Here is a 20,850-nt window from a genome sequence, read left to right on the forward strand (position 1 = left end):
CAAACAAGTGAAGCCTCATCCACCGGATGCAGGCAGCACACAAAACCACACCCCCTCTGGTCCGCAGAAAAACCTCTCCCCATGGAACCGGTCCCTGGTGCTCAAACGTTGGTGGCCGCTGCTTTAGACCATATATTTCCCCACTGTTAGATCTGTATATTATAACCAAATTTTATCCTAAGTTCTTTGAGAGTCTTCTGTTGCAAATTTCATTAAAAGTTTATACATTTTAGCTAAATGATGATATTCATCATTTATACACAATTCCCTTTTAATTTCTGTCTTACATTTTTCAATACCATTAATTATGTTATCTACTTTAAATCTGATAACTATAAATAAGAAAACCATTGACAACTTTGTCCCTCTGTCATTAGTTGTTCTTGAATGGACTTCCTTGCTTCCTAAGTACTTCAGTAAGTTAATTCTGAGGCTGCTTGAGGAGTTAGACAGAATCCCAGCTTCCCGTCTTGGTCTATAACTTTTTCCCTCCTCCAGTTCTTCCTTTGTGTTTTAAAAGAATTCAGAATTTGTATCCCCAGAATATAAGAAAAGGCTGGGATATTTCTGCATCTCTATGTCAGAAAACCGTGACACCTTATTGAAATATGGATTGACAGTCTGACATATACATTGGCATTCAGAACGTGTTTGAAATATTTTGCATTTTTGGATGGTATTTCTAATAAATAAATAAATAAATAAATAAATAAATATTTTTATTTGTATACCGCCCTTCTCCCAAAGGACTCAGGGCGGTGAACAGGGCAAACATATAAAAATACAAAATACAAAAATTAAAAAGGAATTAAACAAGATGCCCAAGTTAACAATAGATTAAAATACATTTAAAACAACAATAAAATCCAAACCCCATCCCCCATCTGGCCAGGCCGGCTTGTTCGAACAAATAAGTCTTCAGATCGCGCCGGAAGGAGCGAAGGTCGGGCGCCATCCGGAGCTCAACCGGCAAACGGTTCCACAATTCTGGCGTGCCCACAGAGAAGGACCTCCCCCTGGGGGCCACCAGGCGACATTCTCTGACGGGTGGCACCCTGAGGAGGCCCCCTCTGTGGGAACGCACAGGGCGGAGGGAAGTTGACGCCGGCAGCAGGTGATCCCTAAGGTACTCCGGACCCATGCCATGTAGGGCCTTGAAAACCATTAACAGAACCTTGAATCTTACCCGGAAGACAACTGGTAACCAATGCAGCTCACGGAGCAGAGGTGTAACATGGGAGTATCGGGAGACTCCCAACACAACTCTTGCAGCTGCATTCTGCACCAGTTGGAGCCTCCGAGTGGTCCTCAAGGGCAGCCCCATGTAGAGAGCGTTGCAGTAGTCTAAACGGGAGGTCACGAGCGCATGAGTGACTGTACGTAGGGCATCCCGGTCTAGATAGGGCTGCAACTGGCGCACCAGGCGAACCTGGGCGAAGGCCCCCCTAGTCACAACTACTATGTGATCTTCTAAAGAGAGCTGTGAATCTAGGAGGACTCCTAAGTTGCGAGCCCTACTAATAGTAAGCTATTAGTAAGTTATTTTTCCCAGAATAATCAATATTTAAGTTCTGTACTTGAAATATTCATATTCATTGTCAAGAAAATTGATACTGTAGCCTACTCAAGCTTCTTTCTGAATGAGCAATATAATTAAACCAGCAAGAATATATATGTGCCTCATAAAATAGTATTTTTTTAAAAAAAAATAAACTAAATTATTATAAATAAGGTGTCATGGCACTCTTTCCAGCAATTGGCAATTAGAAGTATCCTGTCTAATCAGGAGAAGAAAAATCCAGCTACAAAGTCTTTACTATCTTGTAGTATTGTAGAGTCAGAGATTGCTTCCTGGGGCAAGCTAAATGTGAGCCTTAATTGAAGCTCAATATTGAATATTTAAAGGCTACACAGTTTTTTAAAAAATCTTTTTCCTTCTTTAAGAGTTTTTGGGAAATTAACAGAGGCATGGGATATATACACAGGCCTGATACTCACCTCTTTTTCTCTCCCTTTTTTATACTGAACCATAGATGAAATATCCAAACATAAAGGCCCCCCTGTCTTTACTCAAGAAGAAAGATACAAAATAGTGAAGGCCATCAAGTGGGTAGATGAAATTGTTCAAGGAGCTCCTTATGTCACAACATTGGAAACTCTGGATAAATACAACTGTGACTTCTGTGTACATGGGGGTGAGTACTGGAGCTTGATGCACTCTCATCTCTCTTGCTATGTACCTACCTACCTACCTACTAGAAGTCTGCTTTACTGGTTAAAATAAATGGTAAATTTATTTTGCTATCTTCGCTAATATTCTTCATCCTCATTTTCTGTACTACTTTCTATCAGTTGTGCAACTGCTATAACGTAGTAAAGCTATACAAGTACGGACTGATTAACAGTAAAATGTGTCTTGTTTTTGAGAACAGAAAATGGAGATCAGTACTGCTTCAATTCTGCAAGTCTGGTTGTGCAATCTTCCTACAGCATTGCCTGATTGTAGTGATTATCTTCAAGACTGAGAAAGATAACTAGCAAAAATCTTTCTTCGTTATTAGAGAAAACAGCTTGCATACCTGTTTACTATAAGTCAAATGCTTACTGCAGGAATTTGCTGATTAGACTACCTAAGCAGCTCCTCCAATTTATCAGCAGTGTTTTTTTTTAAATAGATGACATCACACTTACTGCAGATGGCAAGGATACTTATGAGGAAGTGAAGAAAGCTGGGAGATATAGGTAAAGCCCTATTTATGTTATTCTGCTCAGAGGTCCTGAAATGCTCTGTTAATTTTTTTTCCATGCCTGGCTTGCTTCTCCTCTAAAAATTTTGAATGTTATATTAGATTAATATTTTATTGATCTGGTTTTGTCCTTAGCTCTTATTCAGCTATGAATGTATCAGATGAATAAGTGAAGATTGCAGATCCCTTTAATCCAAAAGCCATGGAACTTATTAGTATCCCCAGAAAGAGTTGAGGAAGGAAACGTGGGAAATAGTGGTTTTAGTGTTCTGTATCATTAATCCCACAATTAGGAATGAAAGAAGGGTTATTTTCTTGTTAAAAACTCAAAGCATTTTTTTAAAAAGTAAAGAAAAGGGTATGCCAAGATACTCTCAGACAATCAAAAAGATTTAGAGGGAAGACTTCGCTAACACTGTGAAGAGGGGATGGCAAAATTCCCATCTTATCTGAATCTTGTCTTGTTGCAGGGAATGTAAACGCACCCAGGGAGTGTCCACTACAGATCTGGTTGGCCGGATGCTGCTTATGACCAAGGCCCATCACAGCAACATTGTAAGTGAAAAATGGCTCAGCAAGTTCCACGATGCTCTGCTTCCTTCAGTACTTTGAACCACTGATGTAGGAATGCTTTTGGAGCAGAGGGCAGTAATACTTTTCAGTTTCTCAAATCAATCTTGGGGAAATTTGTAAGCTCTCTGATTATTCTTTAATGTGATTCCAGGATTATTGCTGTTTGATACAGCCTTGCAGGCAGCAGACGCCTAAACTAAGTAAAAGTATATGTTTAAGGAAGTGCTATTTAAAGTGGATACGATGCACCTCAGATGTGCTGCCAAGAAGGAAAGAAAATAACTTAACCAACGAAAGGTTATTACGTATGTGGGTCATCAGATAAGGGTGGGATTTGGAAAGAGGAGGTCAGGTTGCCTTACTTGGCAAATGGATCAAGATTTAATTTAGGTCAGGGGCATTTATGTACATTTATAAAATAGTTATGGGAATGTACTAAATGGGCAACTGGGCTAAGAATATATTTAGTTTGTGTGTCTCTGGCTGAGGCTGGAAGGCCATACTGTGCTTCTGAGCTATTGCTGAGCTAGTTTCTAGAAGTATGTAAGGCATCTGCCCTTTACACAGCCAGACACTTCATGCTATGAGGTCAACACATTTCACCTCATTGAAGCACGGAGGCAACATAATTCACTTTGCTGAGGCACTCCGTGTCTCCTCAGGCTTCATTTGGCAGTTCTAGTAGCCCTAAGAGGGCTTGGAGTAATATGGATAAAAGTAACATGGCAGTTTTGCTTTCTTTTAGGCATGGGGACAAAGTACACATTGTCTTGTAAAGCTCAAGGTGTGTTAGAACAAAGCATGTTTTTAAAGCTTTGCATAACTGTACCTTTTTCAATTGAGCAATTTTCTTTACATGGGTAAGATAAAGGTAAAGGTAAAGGTTCCCCCGCACATGTGTGCTAGTCGTTTCCAACTCTAGGGGCCGGTGCTCATCTCCGTTTCAAAGCCGAAGACCCAGCGCTTGTCCGAGGACGTCTCCGTGGTCATGTGGCCGGCATGACTAGACGCCAAAGGCGCACGGAACGCTGTTACCTTCCCACCGTAGTGGTCCCTATTTTTCTACTTACATTTTTTATGTGCTTTCGAACTGCTAGGTTGGCAGAAGCTGGGACAAGTAACAGGCACTCACTCTGTTATGCGGCACTCGGGATTCGACCCGCCAAACTGCCGACCTTCTGATCGACAAGCTCAGTGTCCTAACCCATTGAGCCACCGCGTCCCTTTACATGGGTATAAAATGTTTAATGAGAACTGGTTTAGTGTAGATCCTGGGTAACTAAGTTCTAGTCCTGCCTCAAATACAGAAACCAGCTGGGTGTCTTTCTCTCTCAGCCTTCAGAAAGAAGGCAGTGGCAACACACATCTAAAAAAATGCTGCCAAGAAAACTTCATGGACTTGTCCAGGTAGTCACCAAGAGTCAGCACTGATCTCAAGGAGGAAAAAGTGAGCAAAGTTGAGGAATGGCAGGCCTTCTGTACTAATTTAGAGTTCCATATGTTCTTTTCATTTGTTGAAATTTCTTTACCATTAATATGTTTCTTTTCTCTTTTAGGCTGAAGATACAGATTATCGGAAGCATGCAGATAACCTAGGAAAGGTAAGAATTGGCACCAGAGGCACATCACAAATGTCCTGCACTCTATATAGTTTATGCATAATCAAATATAATATTCCAGCGGAACTATTCCAAATGTGAAAGATTGGAGTTATCTGAAATTGATGATTTCTTCATTTAAACTATTTCTATTTCCCCATTTTTATACTGTAAAACTGACATCAGAGATTGTCTGATTATTATTATTATGGTTGATTGCACAGTCGGCCAGATGTTTAGACTGGATTTGGCATTTTTACCCACCTGTTAATTCCTTCCCAAGGTTCTGGGAACTGCAGATGTTATTTGTTTGGTGGTGTTGAGGGTATCATCGCAGGATGTAAGGTGTTCCAAGAAAAGCTGTTTTTTGCAGTTGACTGATGGTGATTTTGTGAATGATGAGGGTGTTCAAATACTGCTCCAGATGATTTAGGATTGCACTCAAGGAACATTTCTAAAGGTGTTGATGGTACTATCTTTACTTTCTTTTGCCACAGTCATTCTACTTCTATTTGCAAGTCATTGTATTTTGTGATTTCTTCTTCTCTCCTCCTCCTCTCTTTCATGCAAAAAAGGTTCAATCTGAAAAAAGTGGAATTTGCACAGCAGTGATGCAACACTTGTTTTGTCCTTTGCTCTTCTGCAGATGCTAATCTATGGAAATATTTTTATGGTATCAGTATGTGGAAATATATTTGCAGAAATATCTGAATCAAACAAAAATCACTTTATTTTCCACTTTTATTTAGAGGCTCATAAAAATTTTTAGAATAGTTTTGTAATCAAGGAGTTTGTTTGGAGGTCATTATAGCTAGTTTCAAGCTTTGCAAAGGTCTCAAGAAATAATATGCCCCAGGGCTCTGTTCTGGGCCCAGTGCTCTTCAACATCTTCATCAACAATTTGGATGGGATAGATGGGGAACTCATCAAATTTGCAGACGACACCAAGCTGGCAGGAATAGCCAATACTCCAGAAGATAGGCTTAAGATACAGGAGGATCTGGATAGACTCGAACACTGGGCACTATCTAACAAAATGAAATTCAATGGTGAAAAAAATAAGGTTCTACATTTAGGCAGGAAAAATCAAATGCATAGGTATAGTATAGGTGGTACCTTGCTCAGTAGTATTAATTGTGAGAGAGATCTCGGAGTCCTAGTGGACAATCACTTAAATATGAGCCAGCAGTGTGCTGCAGCTGCCAGAAAAGCCAACACAGTGCTAGGCTGCATTAACAGAGGGATAGAATCAAGATCACGTGAAGTACTAATACCACTTTACAATGCCTTGGTAAGGCCACACCTGGAATACTGCATCCAGTTTTGGTCACCACGATGTAAAAAAGATGTCGAGACTCTAGAAAGAGTACAGAGAAGAGCAACAAAGATGATCAGGGGACTGGAGGCTAAAACATATAAGGAACGGCTGCTGGAATTGGGTATGTGTAGTTTAATGAAGAGAAGGGTGAGGGGTGACATGATAGCAGTGTTCCAATATCTCAGGGGCTGCCACAAAGAAGAGGGAGTCAAGCTATTCTCCAAAGCACCTGAAAGCAGGACAAGAAGCAACGGATGGAAACTAGTCAAGGAGAGAAGCAACCTAGAACTAAGGAGAAACTTCCTGACAGTTAGAACAACTAACCAGTGGAACAACCTGCCTCCAGAAGCTGTGAATGCTCCAACACTGGAAGTTTTTAAGAAGAGACATACCAGCCATTTGTCTGAAATGGTATAGGGTTTCCTGCCTTAGCAGGGGGTTGGACTAGATGACCTCCAAGGTCCCTTCCAACATTATTATTTATTATTTAATATATCCAGGGCTTTTTTTTCTCATTGAACGCTCAGAACGGAGTTCCGGCACTTTTTTTGGATGGAACCTTGTAGGGTAGGCAAGGCGGGTTGCGTGACATGTGTGAGTTCCGGCACCTTTTTCTTTTACAAAAAAAGCACTGAATATATCTATATAGGACATCTGGATATACACTTTTATATTTGGCTGCTTCTTTATGATGCAGACCTGCTACAGTATGTAAGAATTTGTAAGAAATTATGTAAGAAATTACTACTATGCCTTGAAGAATTGTACAGCTTTATATGTCCTACAGCAAATAAGTTGTAATACAACAACTTATTAACAAAACAAATAAGTTTGGCATTAGAGTTGTAATATGCATACAGTACATGAAATCGTTCTATTGAGTTGTAGAAGCAGTCCCAAAGAATGCCACCTGGAGGAGCTAATCTTCCTTTCCATTCTGAACAGTTTCTAGCACTTATTATACATATGTTAAATATATAAGTTAGAACAAAAGAAGAGAGAAGTATACATGGGTGTCTAAAATCTTCTAAAATTTAGGCTATAAAATAATAAATATTAAAATAACAAAACAAAATGCAGAATCAGAGACATGGGGATTCTCCCAAGCTGAGTTCTTTTATTGTTTCGTCTTTGTAAGCAAAATCTTGCCAGACTGAGCAATCCTCTATCTGCATTTAAATATGCTCTGTGAACTATTAGGAAGGGGATGTCTTCCCTCTCTTTCTCTCACACATAATATTTGGGCTAAGTTGCCTCTTACCTCTCTGGAATCCACCCTTGTGATCAGTCCTTTTGCACAATATTTCCGTCAATAACCATAATTCTGATTCTATGAAATTCTCTCCCTTCTCCTAGTACTGAATAATGTTATTGTCATGCTTGAAGAGGATAATCATGGTACAGAAGTAGAGAGATTAGCAGCTAACTCCTTTTTACATCTTCTATAGGGTTAAAGTATCAATGCAGCAATACATATTGATCTCTTTGTGTCAAAAATAAATGATATTCCCATAGTGATAAGTGCTTGTTCAGTTTGAATTCATAGTTTCAACTGCAAAGCATAAAAATGGACAATGGAATTTGAAATAAAAGTAGAAATGTAGGGAAAAACTGTCATATTGACTATATTTAATTTTTGGTGATAATAAAAAATATCATGATTTCAGGTTTATCGTAATCTTGCTGTAAAGAGTATTTATATTCCTTTAACTCAGACATGTCAAACTCACAACGTCACATATTGGGACAATTTTGCCATTGCCGGCAATGAGGTGGGCATGGCTTCCGGATGATGCGTCCAGCCGGGGGGCCGGCAGTTTGACACCCCTGCTTCAACTGGTGTCAGTTCTTTGTGATTATGACCTCTACATTTATGTATCTACTTGGACTGCTCTGTTAACATTTTGTAGCAATTACTTGGCCTTTATCAGTGTTGGCTGATATATATGTTGATTTATTAGAATTAATTTTTAATGCTACTATTTAATTCAAATTCCATTCATTATGTTGGAAGAGAACTAATTTCAATAGCTGCAAAAATATTAAAGTTGTTCTTTTTTTCTCCAGTGCCCTAAAGGTCACAGTCCCTGGACTGGAGTTTCTCAGTTTCTACAAACATCTCAGAAGATCATCCAGTTTGCATCTGGCAAGGAGCCGCAACCTGGAGATACCATAATCTATGTGGCTGGCGCCTTTGATCTCTTTCGTATCCTAGATTTGTTTTCTTTGGGGAAGAATGAAATTAAGAGTTTCTTGCAGCAAATTAGGAAGTCCTGATACCTGTTTTTGGAACTGCTTATACTTCACATCTTAATCAGTTTTTCTGGTTGTTTTGACTTAGAAATGCTAAATCAAGTTCTTCCAGTTAGGAACTTAGGCTAATGTAACTTTATCTAATAGTAAAGTGAGAATTCTTAGTGGTTTGTCCAAACTTCAAAATAATTGTAATACAAGCATGTTCACTATCTCTGTAAAAACCTTGTGTGATAAGGGATTTTATTTTAATCTAGAAAAGTAATGTGAAAAAAGGTGATACATATATAGCAGTTTACTTTAAGAAAATGGAATGCTCTTTTTTCAAGCTGTATTATGTCCTCATCCCAAATAATATCCTCTTAATCTGAATTTGCCACATCTCCCCTGCCCGTCCACCCCCCAGTATAAATCTGGCTCTCTCTCTCTGACTTAACTATTTTGTAATAGTTATTTTACTCAGCCACTATTTTGTGTCTTACCAATCAAGCTTTAGAGCATGCTGGATGAATGGCCATTAATTTTAAATATAACCATAGCTTTAAAAAAAACACCAGGATGTAGATGCTAAAGGTCGCAGTACAACAAGCACTTGCCAATAGTTCCTGCAATCAATTTCAGAACTTTTTCTGAGCATGAGCCTTGACTAGTTGTTGTAAGACTTGTAGTCTACAACTATTGTGAACTACTAGGAAAAGAAATAAGAGGGCTTGTGAAAAGGACAAAAACCTATATTAGCTTCATTCGGTGACCGAGGTTTGCTTTCTTAATGAATATATTAGATGTGGGTCATGTGGATTTTCTGGAGAGAGCACACCAAATAGCAAAGCGTCCTTATATAATTGTTGGGCTGCACTTTGACCAAGTGAGTATCAGTTCTGTAGTGGCTTGGGTGGGAGACTACTTAATCATTTTCACATACTGGAGAGATGAATGTGGTACCTGATGCTAATTGCTATAATTTAATTACAGGAAGTGAATCTGTATAAGGGCAAGAACTATCCCATAATGAATGTGCATGAACGAACTCTCAGTGTTTTGGCCTGCAGAGTGAGTATTTGGCTAGAATCAATCTTTTCTAATTAGGACATAAAGTGAAAATAAAGCAAATAAAACCAACCATTCTGAAGTGAAACAGGTCTGGCTTAGTTGATGATCTAGTGAGCCAAGAATATTGCCTTAAATTCCATGGAATAACTGTAGAGTAAAAACAAATACATTTTTAAAAACTGTGTTTCTCCAGAAAAGAAATTACACAGTCCTCGACTTACAATACGTTTAGTGATTGTTCAAAGTTACAGTGGCATTGAAAAAAGTGACTTATGGCCGTTTTTCACACTTATGACTTTAGTAGAATGCCCATGATCATGTGATCGAAATTCAGATGCTTGGTAACTGAGTCCTACTTATGACCATTGCTGTGTTCCAAGGTCTTGTTATCAGCTTTTGCTAGCAAAATCAGTGGGGAAGCCAAATTCACTTAACAATCATGTTACTAACTTATCAAGTGCCGATTTACTTAACAATTGTGGGAAGAAGGGTCATGAAATGAGGAAAAACTCACTTAACAAATGTCTCATTTAGCAACAGAAATTTTGGGATCATTTGTGGTCGTAAGTCGAGGATTATGTGTATGTTCTTCAAAGTTTTCCACATTCACTAATTTTTTTAAAACAAGTTATGAATTAATAATAAGGGGTTCATGATATTAAGATAGCTATTACTTAAGACAGGGTAATGGGGAGTAGAATGGTATACAGGTCGTCCTTGACTTATGACCACAATTGAGCCCACAATTTCTGTTGCTAAGCGAGAAAGTTGTTAAGTGAATTTTGCCCCATTTTACAACCTTTCTTGCCACAATTGTTACAGTGTTACTAACTTAACAACTGCAGTGATTTACTTTATCACTGCAGTTGTTAAGTTAGTAACTCTGTTGTTAAGTGAATCTGGCTTCCCCATTGACTTTGCTTGTCACAAAAGGTGATCACATGAACCTGGGACACTGCAACCGTCATAAATACGGGTCAGTTGCCAAGGGTCTGAATTTTGATCATGTGACCATGGGGATGCTGCAACACAGACATATCAAACTGAAGGCCCGCGGGCCAGATGCAGCCCGCGACGTGGTTAGACCTGGCCCGCTGGGCCTCCCTAGGAATTTTGTAAAAGAGAGACTATTTTTCTTTGATGGAACTTGTAGAACAGGGATCCCCAATCCCTGGCCTGAGGCCCAACCCATTGGGAACCAGACCGCACAAACAGCAGGCGAGTGCACAAGCATGCGAAGCTGCATCTGCAAGTGGCTCAGGTGCATAAAACTGTGTCCTCTCCCCTCCCCCACCTCCCCCACTGGTCCACAGAGCTGGAAAGACTGGGGACCGCTGTTATAGGAAATACAGATTTCAATTACTACTTCTCTGAAGCATAGCCCTATTAGCACATGCCACAAAAGTAAGCCTCATCTAATGCAGGGGTGTCAAACTGCTGGCCTGCGGGCCGGATGCATCATGCCGAAACCGCGCCCACCCCATTGCCGGCAATGGAAAAAAAATTGCGGTACCTTGCAACACGTCACATGACATTGCGAGTTTGACACCCCTGATCTAATGGAATCTCTCAATGCTCTATTTGCCTTCTAAAACCTTGCTTTTCAAAATTCACTAATTAAAACAAAAATTGATAAATACGTGAACTGTGTAGTTACGGCTGGCTTTTCTCCCCCTTTCCTCTCTTTTTAGTATGTTTCTGAAGTAGTGATTGGAGCTCCCTATTCAGTCACTGCCGATCTGCTCGATCATTTCAAGGTGAGGATGTCTGCCTTCTTTCTTTCTCTCTGTCTCTCTATATTATTAAAATTCTTAAGTCTGACTGATTGTAAACCTTCAAACTGGGCAAAATGATGCATCATAGGGCAACAATTTTTGAATCAACGTACAGGCTTATAGAGTGCATCTGGGAACCATGACTCCCATGGAATCGAAATTTAGCAAAGTTATGACTGCTTCAGTGCTGCTACAGTCAACAGCAATCACATGACTGTCACTCCAGCACTCCTTGCCAGCCTCCTGCTAGGAAAGTCAGTGGGGAAGCTGGCAGCAGGTCGGAAATCACTCCTGCTCCCACAGTTTTTGCCCACCCACAGTCCTTATGTTTCTCTGTTTAGGTGAGGAAATATCTCTGAAACGACCTAATGGTAATCCTCAACTTACGACCACAATTGAGCCCAGAATTTTGGTCGTAAGTCATTGTAGTAATCAGTCAAGGGTCCACAGGTTTGGATTTGATTTTACAACAGTCATTAAGCAAATCGTTAAAGAGATGTGGTTGCTAAGCAAATCGTGTGATTATAAATCCAAATCCAACTTATCCCCTGGCTGGTTTTTTGTTTTTGCTGGAAAATGGCAAAAAAAAAGTCACAAAATATAATCACATAACCAGGGGAGTGGGGCATCAGCCATAACTTTGAGGATGGGTGATAAATAACTTCTTTCAAGTCTATCATAACTTTGAACTATATATACACAGGTATGCACAAAGTTTTAGAAACAGAGATCATAACGTTCCTAATGGCGAAAATGGAATTTCGGGTGCTATTAGGCAGAACAAGGAAATAATCTTTTTGTTTTCAGTGTCTTATTTACTTGTAATTTTGTTCTACCAACAAGAGCTGTGAGGTGTGCAGCAGTGGTGCAGTGATATCATAAGAGGGCGCAAGGCAGAATTTCTGAGTCTACTTTTTTCCATTGTTTTAAGGTTCAGTTTAAAAAAATGGTATTTTGTTGCTCATTTTTCTTTCAAATGTGAAAAATAAACAGCTGTTATTTAATTGTCTACCATCAGATTTGGGTGACATATGACTGGGGACAAGGGAATACTATCAAGAAAAAGAACTAAGAGTTTGTCCTCTGACAACAATAACTTGTATTTTATCTTATCTTTTTTTTTGAGACTTTACCCCTAACCTTAGATTAGTAATTTTGCAAAGCACAAGTACAAGGAAGAGGTAAAATCATAAACCATGTACCTTTCTGTATACTCCAAAATAAAGCTTTGTGATTTATAAATATGAAAATTAGGAATATTTAGGAACAGTATACAACCATTCATAACCTGCTTGTAGAACAGAGAGGTAAGTGTTCAGAGTAACAGAATAACAGAGTTAAAAGGAACCTTGGAGGTCTTCTAGTCCAGCTCCCTGCTCAGGCAAGAAGCCCCATACCAGGGGTAGGCAACCTCGGCTCTTTTATGACTCATGGACTTCAACTCCCAGAATTTTCCTGAGAATTCCCTATGCTGGCTCAGGAATTCTGGGAGTTGAAGTCCATGAGTCATAAAAGAGCTGAGGCTGCCTACCCCTGCCCTATACCATTTCAGACAAATGGTTGTCCAATCTCTTTTTAAAAACTTCCAATGCTGGAGCATCCACAACTTCTGAAGGCAGGTTGTTCCACTGGTTAATTGTTCTAACTGTCGGGAAATGTTTCCTTAATTCTAGGTTGTTTCTCTCCTTGATCAGTTTCCATCCATTGCTTCTTGTCCTGCTTTCAAGTGCTTTGGAGAATAGGTTGACTCCTTCTTTGTGGCAGCCCCTGAGATATTGGAACACTGCTATCATGTCACTCCTAGTCCTTTTCTTCATTAAACTAGACATACCCAATTCCAGCAGCCTTATCATCAGTTCCTTATCACGTATATCATGCTAGCTTTTCCAATCATCACATCAACAATTTTAGACATGTGTATCATAGCAGTTCCAGTTGAGATTTTGGCATCCAGTTTTCACTTAGCTTGGAAACTAAAGAAACATATTAATTAATTTGACAATTGATTTCCTGGACAGAATCAAAAATAAAAACATGGCAACCACTGATAGTTCTACAGTATCTTTTCCCAACTTTGTAGTCTCTATATGTGCTGGTCTACAGAAATATCAGCTAATTGTAGATGAAGCCACCTGGTTATTCTGTTAATCCAACATCTGGAGGGCAGCAAATTGGAGAAGGCTGTCTGAAGCATTTCCTCCAATGGTCTGAAAATTGATAACCTGAACATAGCTTGAAGTGGATATGAGGTGAGGCTACAGTATCTGGAAGACGGTTGGGAAGATACACACTTACGAGCATTTGCCAATAGATAGGGGCTTCAGTAAGGCACATATTGCCTTACTTATAGGTGAGTTGTGCCTGCTATATTGTGATGAATCAGCCTCCAGACAAAGAAAGACTAAAGGAGATGGACACAGTTTTTCTTTTTGTGTAGGTGGATCTTGTGTGCCATGGGATGACCGAGGTGGTACCTGACAAGGATGGATCAAATCCATATGAGGTAAGAATGATGAAAACCTTTTTTTTTCTTATTTGGGCCTCAGGTCACAATATATGACAAGGAAATAAGTTTCTTTCGGTCATTTTTAAACAACTCTGTGTCCAAATGAACAGTAAGAATATAGCTTATAGTCTATGAACTTTGAGTTATCAGCTTTGGGGCCAGTTGTGAATTGTCTCATTGCTGTGTTAAATTGCAGAGTTCCTTTTTTTCTCCAATTCTAGTTGTTTTGTTGACTCTTTCTTTCTGCACTGCCATATACAGGTGTGCATTCATGGAATTTTTCCAGCCTATTTAATAAGAATTAATGCTGCCTTCCTGAGAATGTCTGAAAAGCAGGGGTGGTACCAAAAAGTATTAAGATTATACTTGGCTCTTAAACATCCTTGATTTGGATGGGGTTTTCTGGAATAATGCCTTATCGCTGTTCCTGAAAATTGATGGGATAATTTCCTCCATGTTGAGATAGCATAACACAAGTCCTATAAAGTATTTAAGTAGTTGGGAAAGAAAAAAAAAGAAAAGAAAAGAAGACACCCCCACCAAATCCAAGAAAATTCTCCTAAACCCACCACTGAACAAAATTGCTCTATCAAATTTGGTCCCATTGCCTATGTTGAGTGGGACCCTGACCATCACTTCTGCTGTAAGAGATTTTGTTTTCTCTTCTCTTCTCTTCTCTTCTCTTCTCTTCTCTTCTCTTCTCTTCTCTTCTCTTCTCTGTATCTATAGGAACCCAAGAGACGTGGTATATTTCGGCTGATAGACAGCGGCAACAATCTCACCACTGACCTGATAGTGAAAAGAATAATTAAGAACAGGTTAGCTGCTTGTAACTGAGTAATTTTGTATGTTGCATGATAGGACTTTGATTCTGCTGTTATAAACTCTTCATTCATCGAACTTATTTTTTAATGACCCGCACTAAGCTGGTTATCTTTCCCACAAAATGATAATTTACATAAGAAAGAAGGAAGAACCTACACAGAATTACTCTGTATGGTTTGGGGGTATATTTTGATTTCTCAGTACTCAGAGCTGCAGTGAGGGTTGTTACATTGTTCTAGTTGTCTTTGCACTTGGGGTCGGATTGTGGGCATTTTTAAACAGTTACCTAAAACATTAAAGTGTGTTAAATTAATCCTTATACAGTAGAACATCATGCAGCTACTTCTGAATATTTTGCAACTGCAATTTGGCAGCTTAATTCTGAGGGCTGCAAAAATGTTTTGGAGGTCATATGTAGTCCACAAACCATAAATTGCCCAGCCCATGTATAGTTAGACAATTGTGGTTCTGAAGTTACATTTTTTACAATACCATGATTGCTCAAAATATTCTGAGTTTCTTAAAAATAACCAATATTGCAACTAATTAGGAAAAAGACATGGTAATTTTCTTGACTTAATTGCTCGGTGTCTGGATTTAAACAGAAAAGGGTCTTTTGGATCAGCATGAGCACTCACTCTCCTTGTACTGATGATCACTGCTTCTTAAAGAACCACACTTTTCCTGGGGCCGCTGTCCCACCCAGGACCTTGCTGGATCCGAAACACCCTTGCCTGCTCTCTGAATACTGTACCCCTGATTTGTAGAAGAAAATGCTCAGAAACAGCTCAGAGCACACATAAGAAAAACAGAGTTCCCAGCCATTTGAAAAAAGTGCACTGGAAAAAAAAGTTGTCCTTGCACAACTATGGATCTCTTGATTGTTGTAGGCTGGAATTCGAAGCTCGGAATCAGAAGAAAGAAGCAAAGGAACTGGCTGTCCTGGAGGTCATGAAAAGAAAGGAGGAAGCGGCCCAACAGGAGACAGGTTTAAGGGACCAAGAGAGTTAGCACGGTGGGGAAGAGTGCTGCAGAATCCTCTTCCTCTGGACCTGCAAACTGCCCTGGAGAATAGGACGCCGCTGAATTAGGCTCGCGGCTACAATTTTCCCGCTTTAAGAACATCGGTTGTCCATAGGGAAGAGCCAGGTGGATGCTGCTATCTAATTGATCGAGAAGTTTTAAGCAATGCCTTTCCAATAACCAGTTTTAATTTGGATGAAAATTATCACACTTCTGCGGGTTTTGTCTTCTGGCATTTTTGACCTATTGGAACTAGGGGAGTTGGGAATTCTGTCAGATCGTCTTCTGAAATTTGAACATCTCACAGCATCTCTTTAATCTGTGCCTGCCAGGTATACTTTTCAGATCTATCAAACCATCCTTTCTGGATTCAGAGTCCTTTCTGAACAGCAGTGGTTGCTGAATGCCATTAGAGGTTTTTCCTTTTTCAGGAAACAAGATGCAGCAAAACCTGCCAGTATATTTCCCAGCTAAGCACACCTGGAAAGAAAGAATAGTAATTGCATACACTGCCTTACATCTGGTACATTCAGAATCTTTCCATATTGTTATTGTGGAAGGAGTTCAGTGGAGTTCTATCATTTCAGATAACGGTCTCCTTACTTGCTGTACAGATAAGTCTGTTAAGGCCCATTGCTAAGCAGGAGAGCTGCATGCTAATTGCGACCATAGCACAAAAGTACAGTGTAATTGTTAGAAATCTCACTGTGGCCAAAGTTAATTTTCAGAAGCTCCATATTGACCACAAATTACATCCTGGGGAGGCATATTGTCCCTTATATATAAATGCTTTGTACTGCTAACGTTGGATGCTTAGTGATGAAGCTTACTACTTAAAGTTTCTTTCTTACACGTGATGGGGAACACAGGAGGGCCACATAAGAGGCTGGGCTTCATTCTCATCCAAACAAGCTCTTTTCACTCTTTACCTTGTATATTTTCAGCCATGGTTATTAATAAAATCTTAATGACTTGCATTTACAGTTGAAGTCTGAAATTAAGGCTAAAAGGACTGGAAAAAACAGTGGAAACTTAACCAAGCATAGGTTTATTACCTACTAAGCAAGTCAGTGCTTGAGGAACTTATTTCATTTGCAGTGTAAGATATTTCTGTATAATGATTAGGAAACACATGATCATTTATCCCTATCCTGCCTTTTCATACATTCTCTAGAGCACTAGATGACCCCTCCATACAATGTTAGCGGTAAACTCAAATGTAAAATCTTTTGATTTGACAAGTTCTGCAATTATCCTTGAGTTTATGTGCAGATTTGCCAAGGTAACCTCTATCTGCTATGAAAACATCTTTAATTAAATAGGATCTTATTTTTGTTGTGCTGGGCACTGTGTATTAATAGAGTTTCACAACTGACATTTTGAAGGAGACATGATGCAGGACTTCCTATATTAAATTATCCCTAAAATCTAGAGCTCCAGTAAAAGCAATAAAAGATTGCATAGCATAACAAGATGTTTGTGTCCTGTTTTACGCATAGGAACATATAGAGGTAAATAATTAGTATAATTTAAATAGAAATATTTCTATTTCCCCATAGTAAGAAAAAAATGACAAGAGATTTGAGTGCTCGTTTAATCTGTTCTCCAGATAACATTGATAGATAACTTCAAAATCTTTGTTCTTTTGCTTCTTTATCATGTTGTCTAGCAGTTCTTCAGCATAACATGCTTTTAAATGGATTTTTTTCCTTTGTGAAATAAGACACTAGGCCATCTATTTAATATCAGACTCTTGCTGTCCATCTGTACAAGAGAATTGACCCAATCCAGACTCCTGTTCGCCTTTCCTGTACCAATATCCTGCTTTCCTGTACCAATATCCATTGGCTGCTTTCTTTTAGACCAGGCATGTCCAACCCGTGGGCCACCTGTGGCCCTGGACAATAAGTAATGCAGTCCCACAAGATTATAATAAAAAATAGAAAAAAATTAAGGAAGTTTGTTATTTGTATACATTCACTATATTATATATTTTATCTATGGCCCAAGACAATTCCTCTTCATTCAATGTGGCCCAGGCATGCCAAAATATTGGACACCTTTCTTCAGACACTTCTTTCCCTTTAAATTAGCAAAATAGCTTGTCTGCCTAGAAACTTCTGTCCTTCTGTCTCATATTTGTTTTTAATCTTGAGCTTGTTACCATTTTTGAATTAATTTTTGTGAAATATGAGTCTCCTTGAGGCTTTTGCCATAGTGAGAATTTTTGAAAGGATTTGTCATTAAATGCAAATAGTGTAATGCAAAAATGTTAAATCTACCTCAGGCTGCACATTTCCATGGGAAGAAGTTGCCCCTGGCAGCCAGTTGCTTGAAATTATTAAAAATGTCAAACTTATTTAATTTCTGTCTTCTCTGCTGCTCAGAGTCTGAATCTGGAATTTCAGTTTAGCTCAATCAGAGGCAATGAGCAGTGGCTGGCAGAGCTAGAGTTATTCACAACACCTTATTGCTGTTTTATAGCCCAGAATCTTTTGCATTTTACATTTCTTTGCTCTCAAAGTGCCAGGAGTCCCTTCTTTTTATGTTGATGTTTGCTGATAGGTTGTTTCTGCCCTGGGGAATGAGAACAGAGGGTAATAAATTATGGGAATACTTTATGAATTTCAAATTTCAAGGCTGTTTACTGCTTCCTGACTCAATAAACTTTTGGAACTTGACACCCCTTGCTCAGTTTTAGGAGCAATCTTCTTCCATTGTAGCTAGAAATATGGGGCTTTTCTGGCCCCTTCTCATCTGGTCTGTAGGTGCCCTTTTTGAGGTTTCTCCCTTGTCCCAAGGCTTCACCCTTTCAGAGACTTGTCCCGTGTCTGTCCCCTTGAACTAACAAGTAGCAGCTTCATTCCACTCTCTGTTCATGTTTTCTAAGATGAGAAGGGCAAGTGAGGCTCACTCAGCTTCAGAATACAAATAGAACATGGGTGTTGTGTACCTTGAGGGCCAGGAAAATAGTTGAGGAATGGGAGGAACATGTTACTCTTACCATGCTTCCGGGAAACAATATTACTATCAGACATAATATTACTATCAGACATATATATATCTTATTCCATCCCAGTGTTCGCTTAGTTTATTTATGTGTGTGTGTCTGTGTGTGTGTGTGTCTGTGTGTCTGTGTGTGTGTATGCTCCAACATAGCTTCAGTTCATTCTCAAGCTTTCAGTGGTCTGTGAAATGTTCTGGGATCCACATTAAAATTGTCCATAATCCCACATATCAGTAAAGAACACATAATTCTGTTAAACTTTTTGACATGGCACAAATCTAAACTCATCTTTCCAAAGCTGTGCCGTTTGGGAACTGTGGAAGTCAAATCCAGTGCACCAAGCAGAAATTTAAAGAAAACTGGTCTAAATTACTGAAGATTTCCAATTCATTATTTTATCCCTCTAATTGTAGAGAAACAGATCATCCCTTTAAGTATTGTTATACCAAGGGATGAAAAGTTGAGCAATAGAGTTCAGTTTTCTGCACTACCATTCTTGTATCACAAGCTTTAGATTAGCTCAAAAATGTCCAAGGAATCAAAATGTGCAGGATGGTGGGATATAAAATGGATATAAAATGGGTGGGGTTGGATCACAATGCTGCACTCGCCACCATCTTGTAAACTTTGGTTCCCTCATAGAAGCTGCTGTATTAGGGTTAGGATTACTAGGAATATCCCTTAGCCACATATTAAGAAGTGTTAGGAAAAAATGTGTTCCTTCTTCTCATCACACACAAAAAGCACATACAGTTCTAACTATTTTCAATATCAGCAGCCAAATCTTCATAAAGACATCTTGACAAACTGATCTCTCTTCTTTATAAAATGACCTGAGACTTTCATCTAAACATCAATAACTTTGTAACAAAATTATATAAACTTTGAAATACTGGCGAATATCTGTAGCTCAGGTGAAGGATGAGGGTGGAGGTTCGTTCTCAGAGCTTAGGGAATGTCAGTATTGGTGTTCTGCTTATAAGTGCTTCGTGTGGTCAGTAGATCTTGTGATAGGGAGGTTACGTCAGGTAAGGGTCACTTCAGATCAGGGTCTTGTGATGGGTCGGGTGTGGGTCATGTCAGGTGAGAGTCTTGTAATGGGTCTTGTGAAAGGAAGATCATCTCAGGTGAGAGACATTGGGAGGTAAAATGCTGGTTGCGGGGGTTGAATGAGTTGGTTGAGGGTCAGTGCCGTTGCTGGTTGGCTGTGCAGTTGATTTGAATTCTGAGAGGTTTGTAGATTGGTTGTAGGTCGATATGTCTTGATGGAATTGCTTGTTTGAGTGACATAAGAGCCAGGACACATTGCAGCACCACAGCACTAAGAAAAGCGGAAGAGAAATGGCTGCTTGATGTCTTTCTCCACAACAGCTATCTGAAAAACTGAAACACAGCACCCAAACCACAACGCACCACACAGCCAACCACCAGACAAAAACTAACCTTACCATACACAAAAGGGGTGTCAGAAATGACAGCCAGATTTCTCCAATCTTTGGGAATAGCAGTAGCCCACAAACCCACAGCCACACTCTGCCAAGAATTATCCAGAACCAAAGACAACATACAGAAACATGAAAGAAACAATGTAATGGGACAAACATCAGTTGGAAACCAGAATCCATGAACACCAGCTGGCAATCAAACACCACAATCCCAAATCCCTAAATTTACCCACAGTGACAGGCCAAGGCAGGCTAATGGCCTTATTGTTGCTTCTTTTGGACAAGGAGAAAACGACCTTCCAAGGAGGCATTGATTTCCTTAACCATGTCCTATTCTGAGAAATTTAATCAACCAGAAGGGACAAAGCATGAGAAAGCAGATGGCAGTGTTCGTTTCCTCACAAGTTACCCACATTCTGAGTTTCTACATTCCCTTTTACAAGGCAAAACATAATGAACAATGTAATGCTTGTTTATTGTTTTAATTATTAAACTGAGAATGTTGCTGTTCTTGTAACAAAGCAGAAGTTTTATTACAGAGAATCCAAGAATCCAGAATTATTGCAGTACTGCGCTGAGAGCAAATGGGATTATTAGTACAATGGCAATGTCTGAGCAAGTGCTTTTTAAAAGGAGTTCCACAGTTATGATATACTGTCATCTTGGAAGATTTGTTGGGAATAAATTTATGAGCATTGTCTCCCTGACTCAGTTTTTATGTGCATCTAAT

The 20,850-nt window shown here is 39.3% G+C and overlaps 1 protein-coding gene across 3 annotated transcripts in view; it reads left to right on the forward strand.

Moving 5' to 3' along the window:
* Positions 1-20,804, forward strand: part of PCYT2 (phosphate cytidylyltransferase 2, ethanolamine) — a 42,762-nt gene extending 21,958 nt beyond the window's left edge. The window contains exons 3-14 of one of the 3 annotated variants that reach the window (XR_014491760.1): positions 2,034-2,195; positions 2,676-2,742; positions 3,218-3,302; positions 4,877-4,921; positions 8,304-8,442; positions 9,272-9,354; positions 9,462-9,539; positions 11,231-11,296; positions 13,752-13,817; positions 14,550-14,638; positions 15,536-18,450; positions 19,609-20,804. Coding sequence is in view for 2 of the 3 variants with exons in the window: in XM_083356656.1 (XP_083212782.1) it covers positions 2,034-2,195; positions 2,676-2,742; positions 3,218-3,302; positions 4,877-4,921; positions 8,304-8,442; positions 9,272-9,354; positions 9,462-9,539; positions 11,231-11,296; positions 13,752-13,817; positions 14,550-14,638; positions 15,536-15,656 (1,001 nt within the window). In the remaining variant the exon portion in view is untranslated. Of the gene's footprint in view, positions 1-2,033; positions 2,196-2,675; positions 2,743-3,217; positions 3,303-4,876; positions 4,922-8,303; positions 8,443-9,271; positions 9,355-9,461; positions 9,540-11,230; positions 11,297-13,751; positions 13,818-14,549; positions 14,639-15,250; positions 15,455-15,535; positions 18,688-19,608 lie in introns of those variants that run through there. The other 2 variants (XM_083356656.1, XM_083356657.1) reach the window with 2 other exon arrangements.
* Positions 20,805-20,850: the final 46 nt, after the last annotated feature.

This window comes from Vipera ursinii (genome assembly GCF_947247035.1).
Source record: "Vipera ursinii genome assembly, chromosome: 2".
NCBI lineage: Eukaryota > Metazoa > Chordata > Lepidosauria > Squamata > Viperidae > Vipera > Vipera ursinii.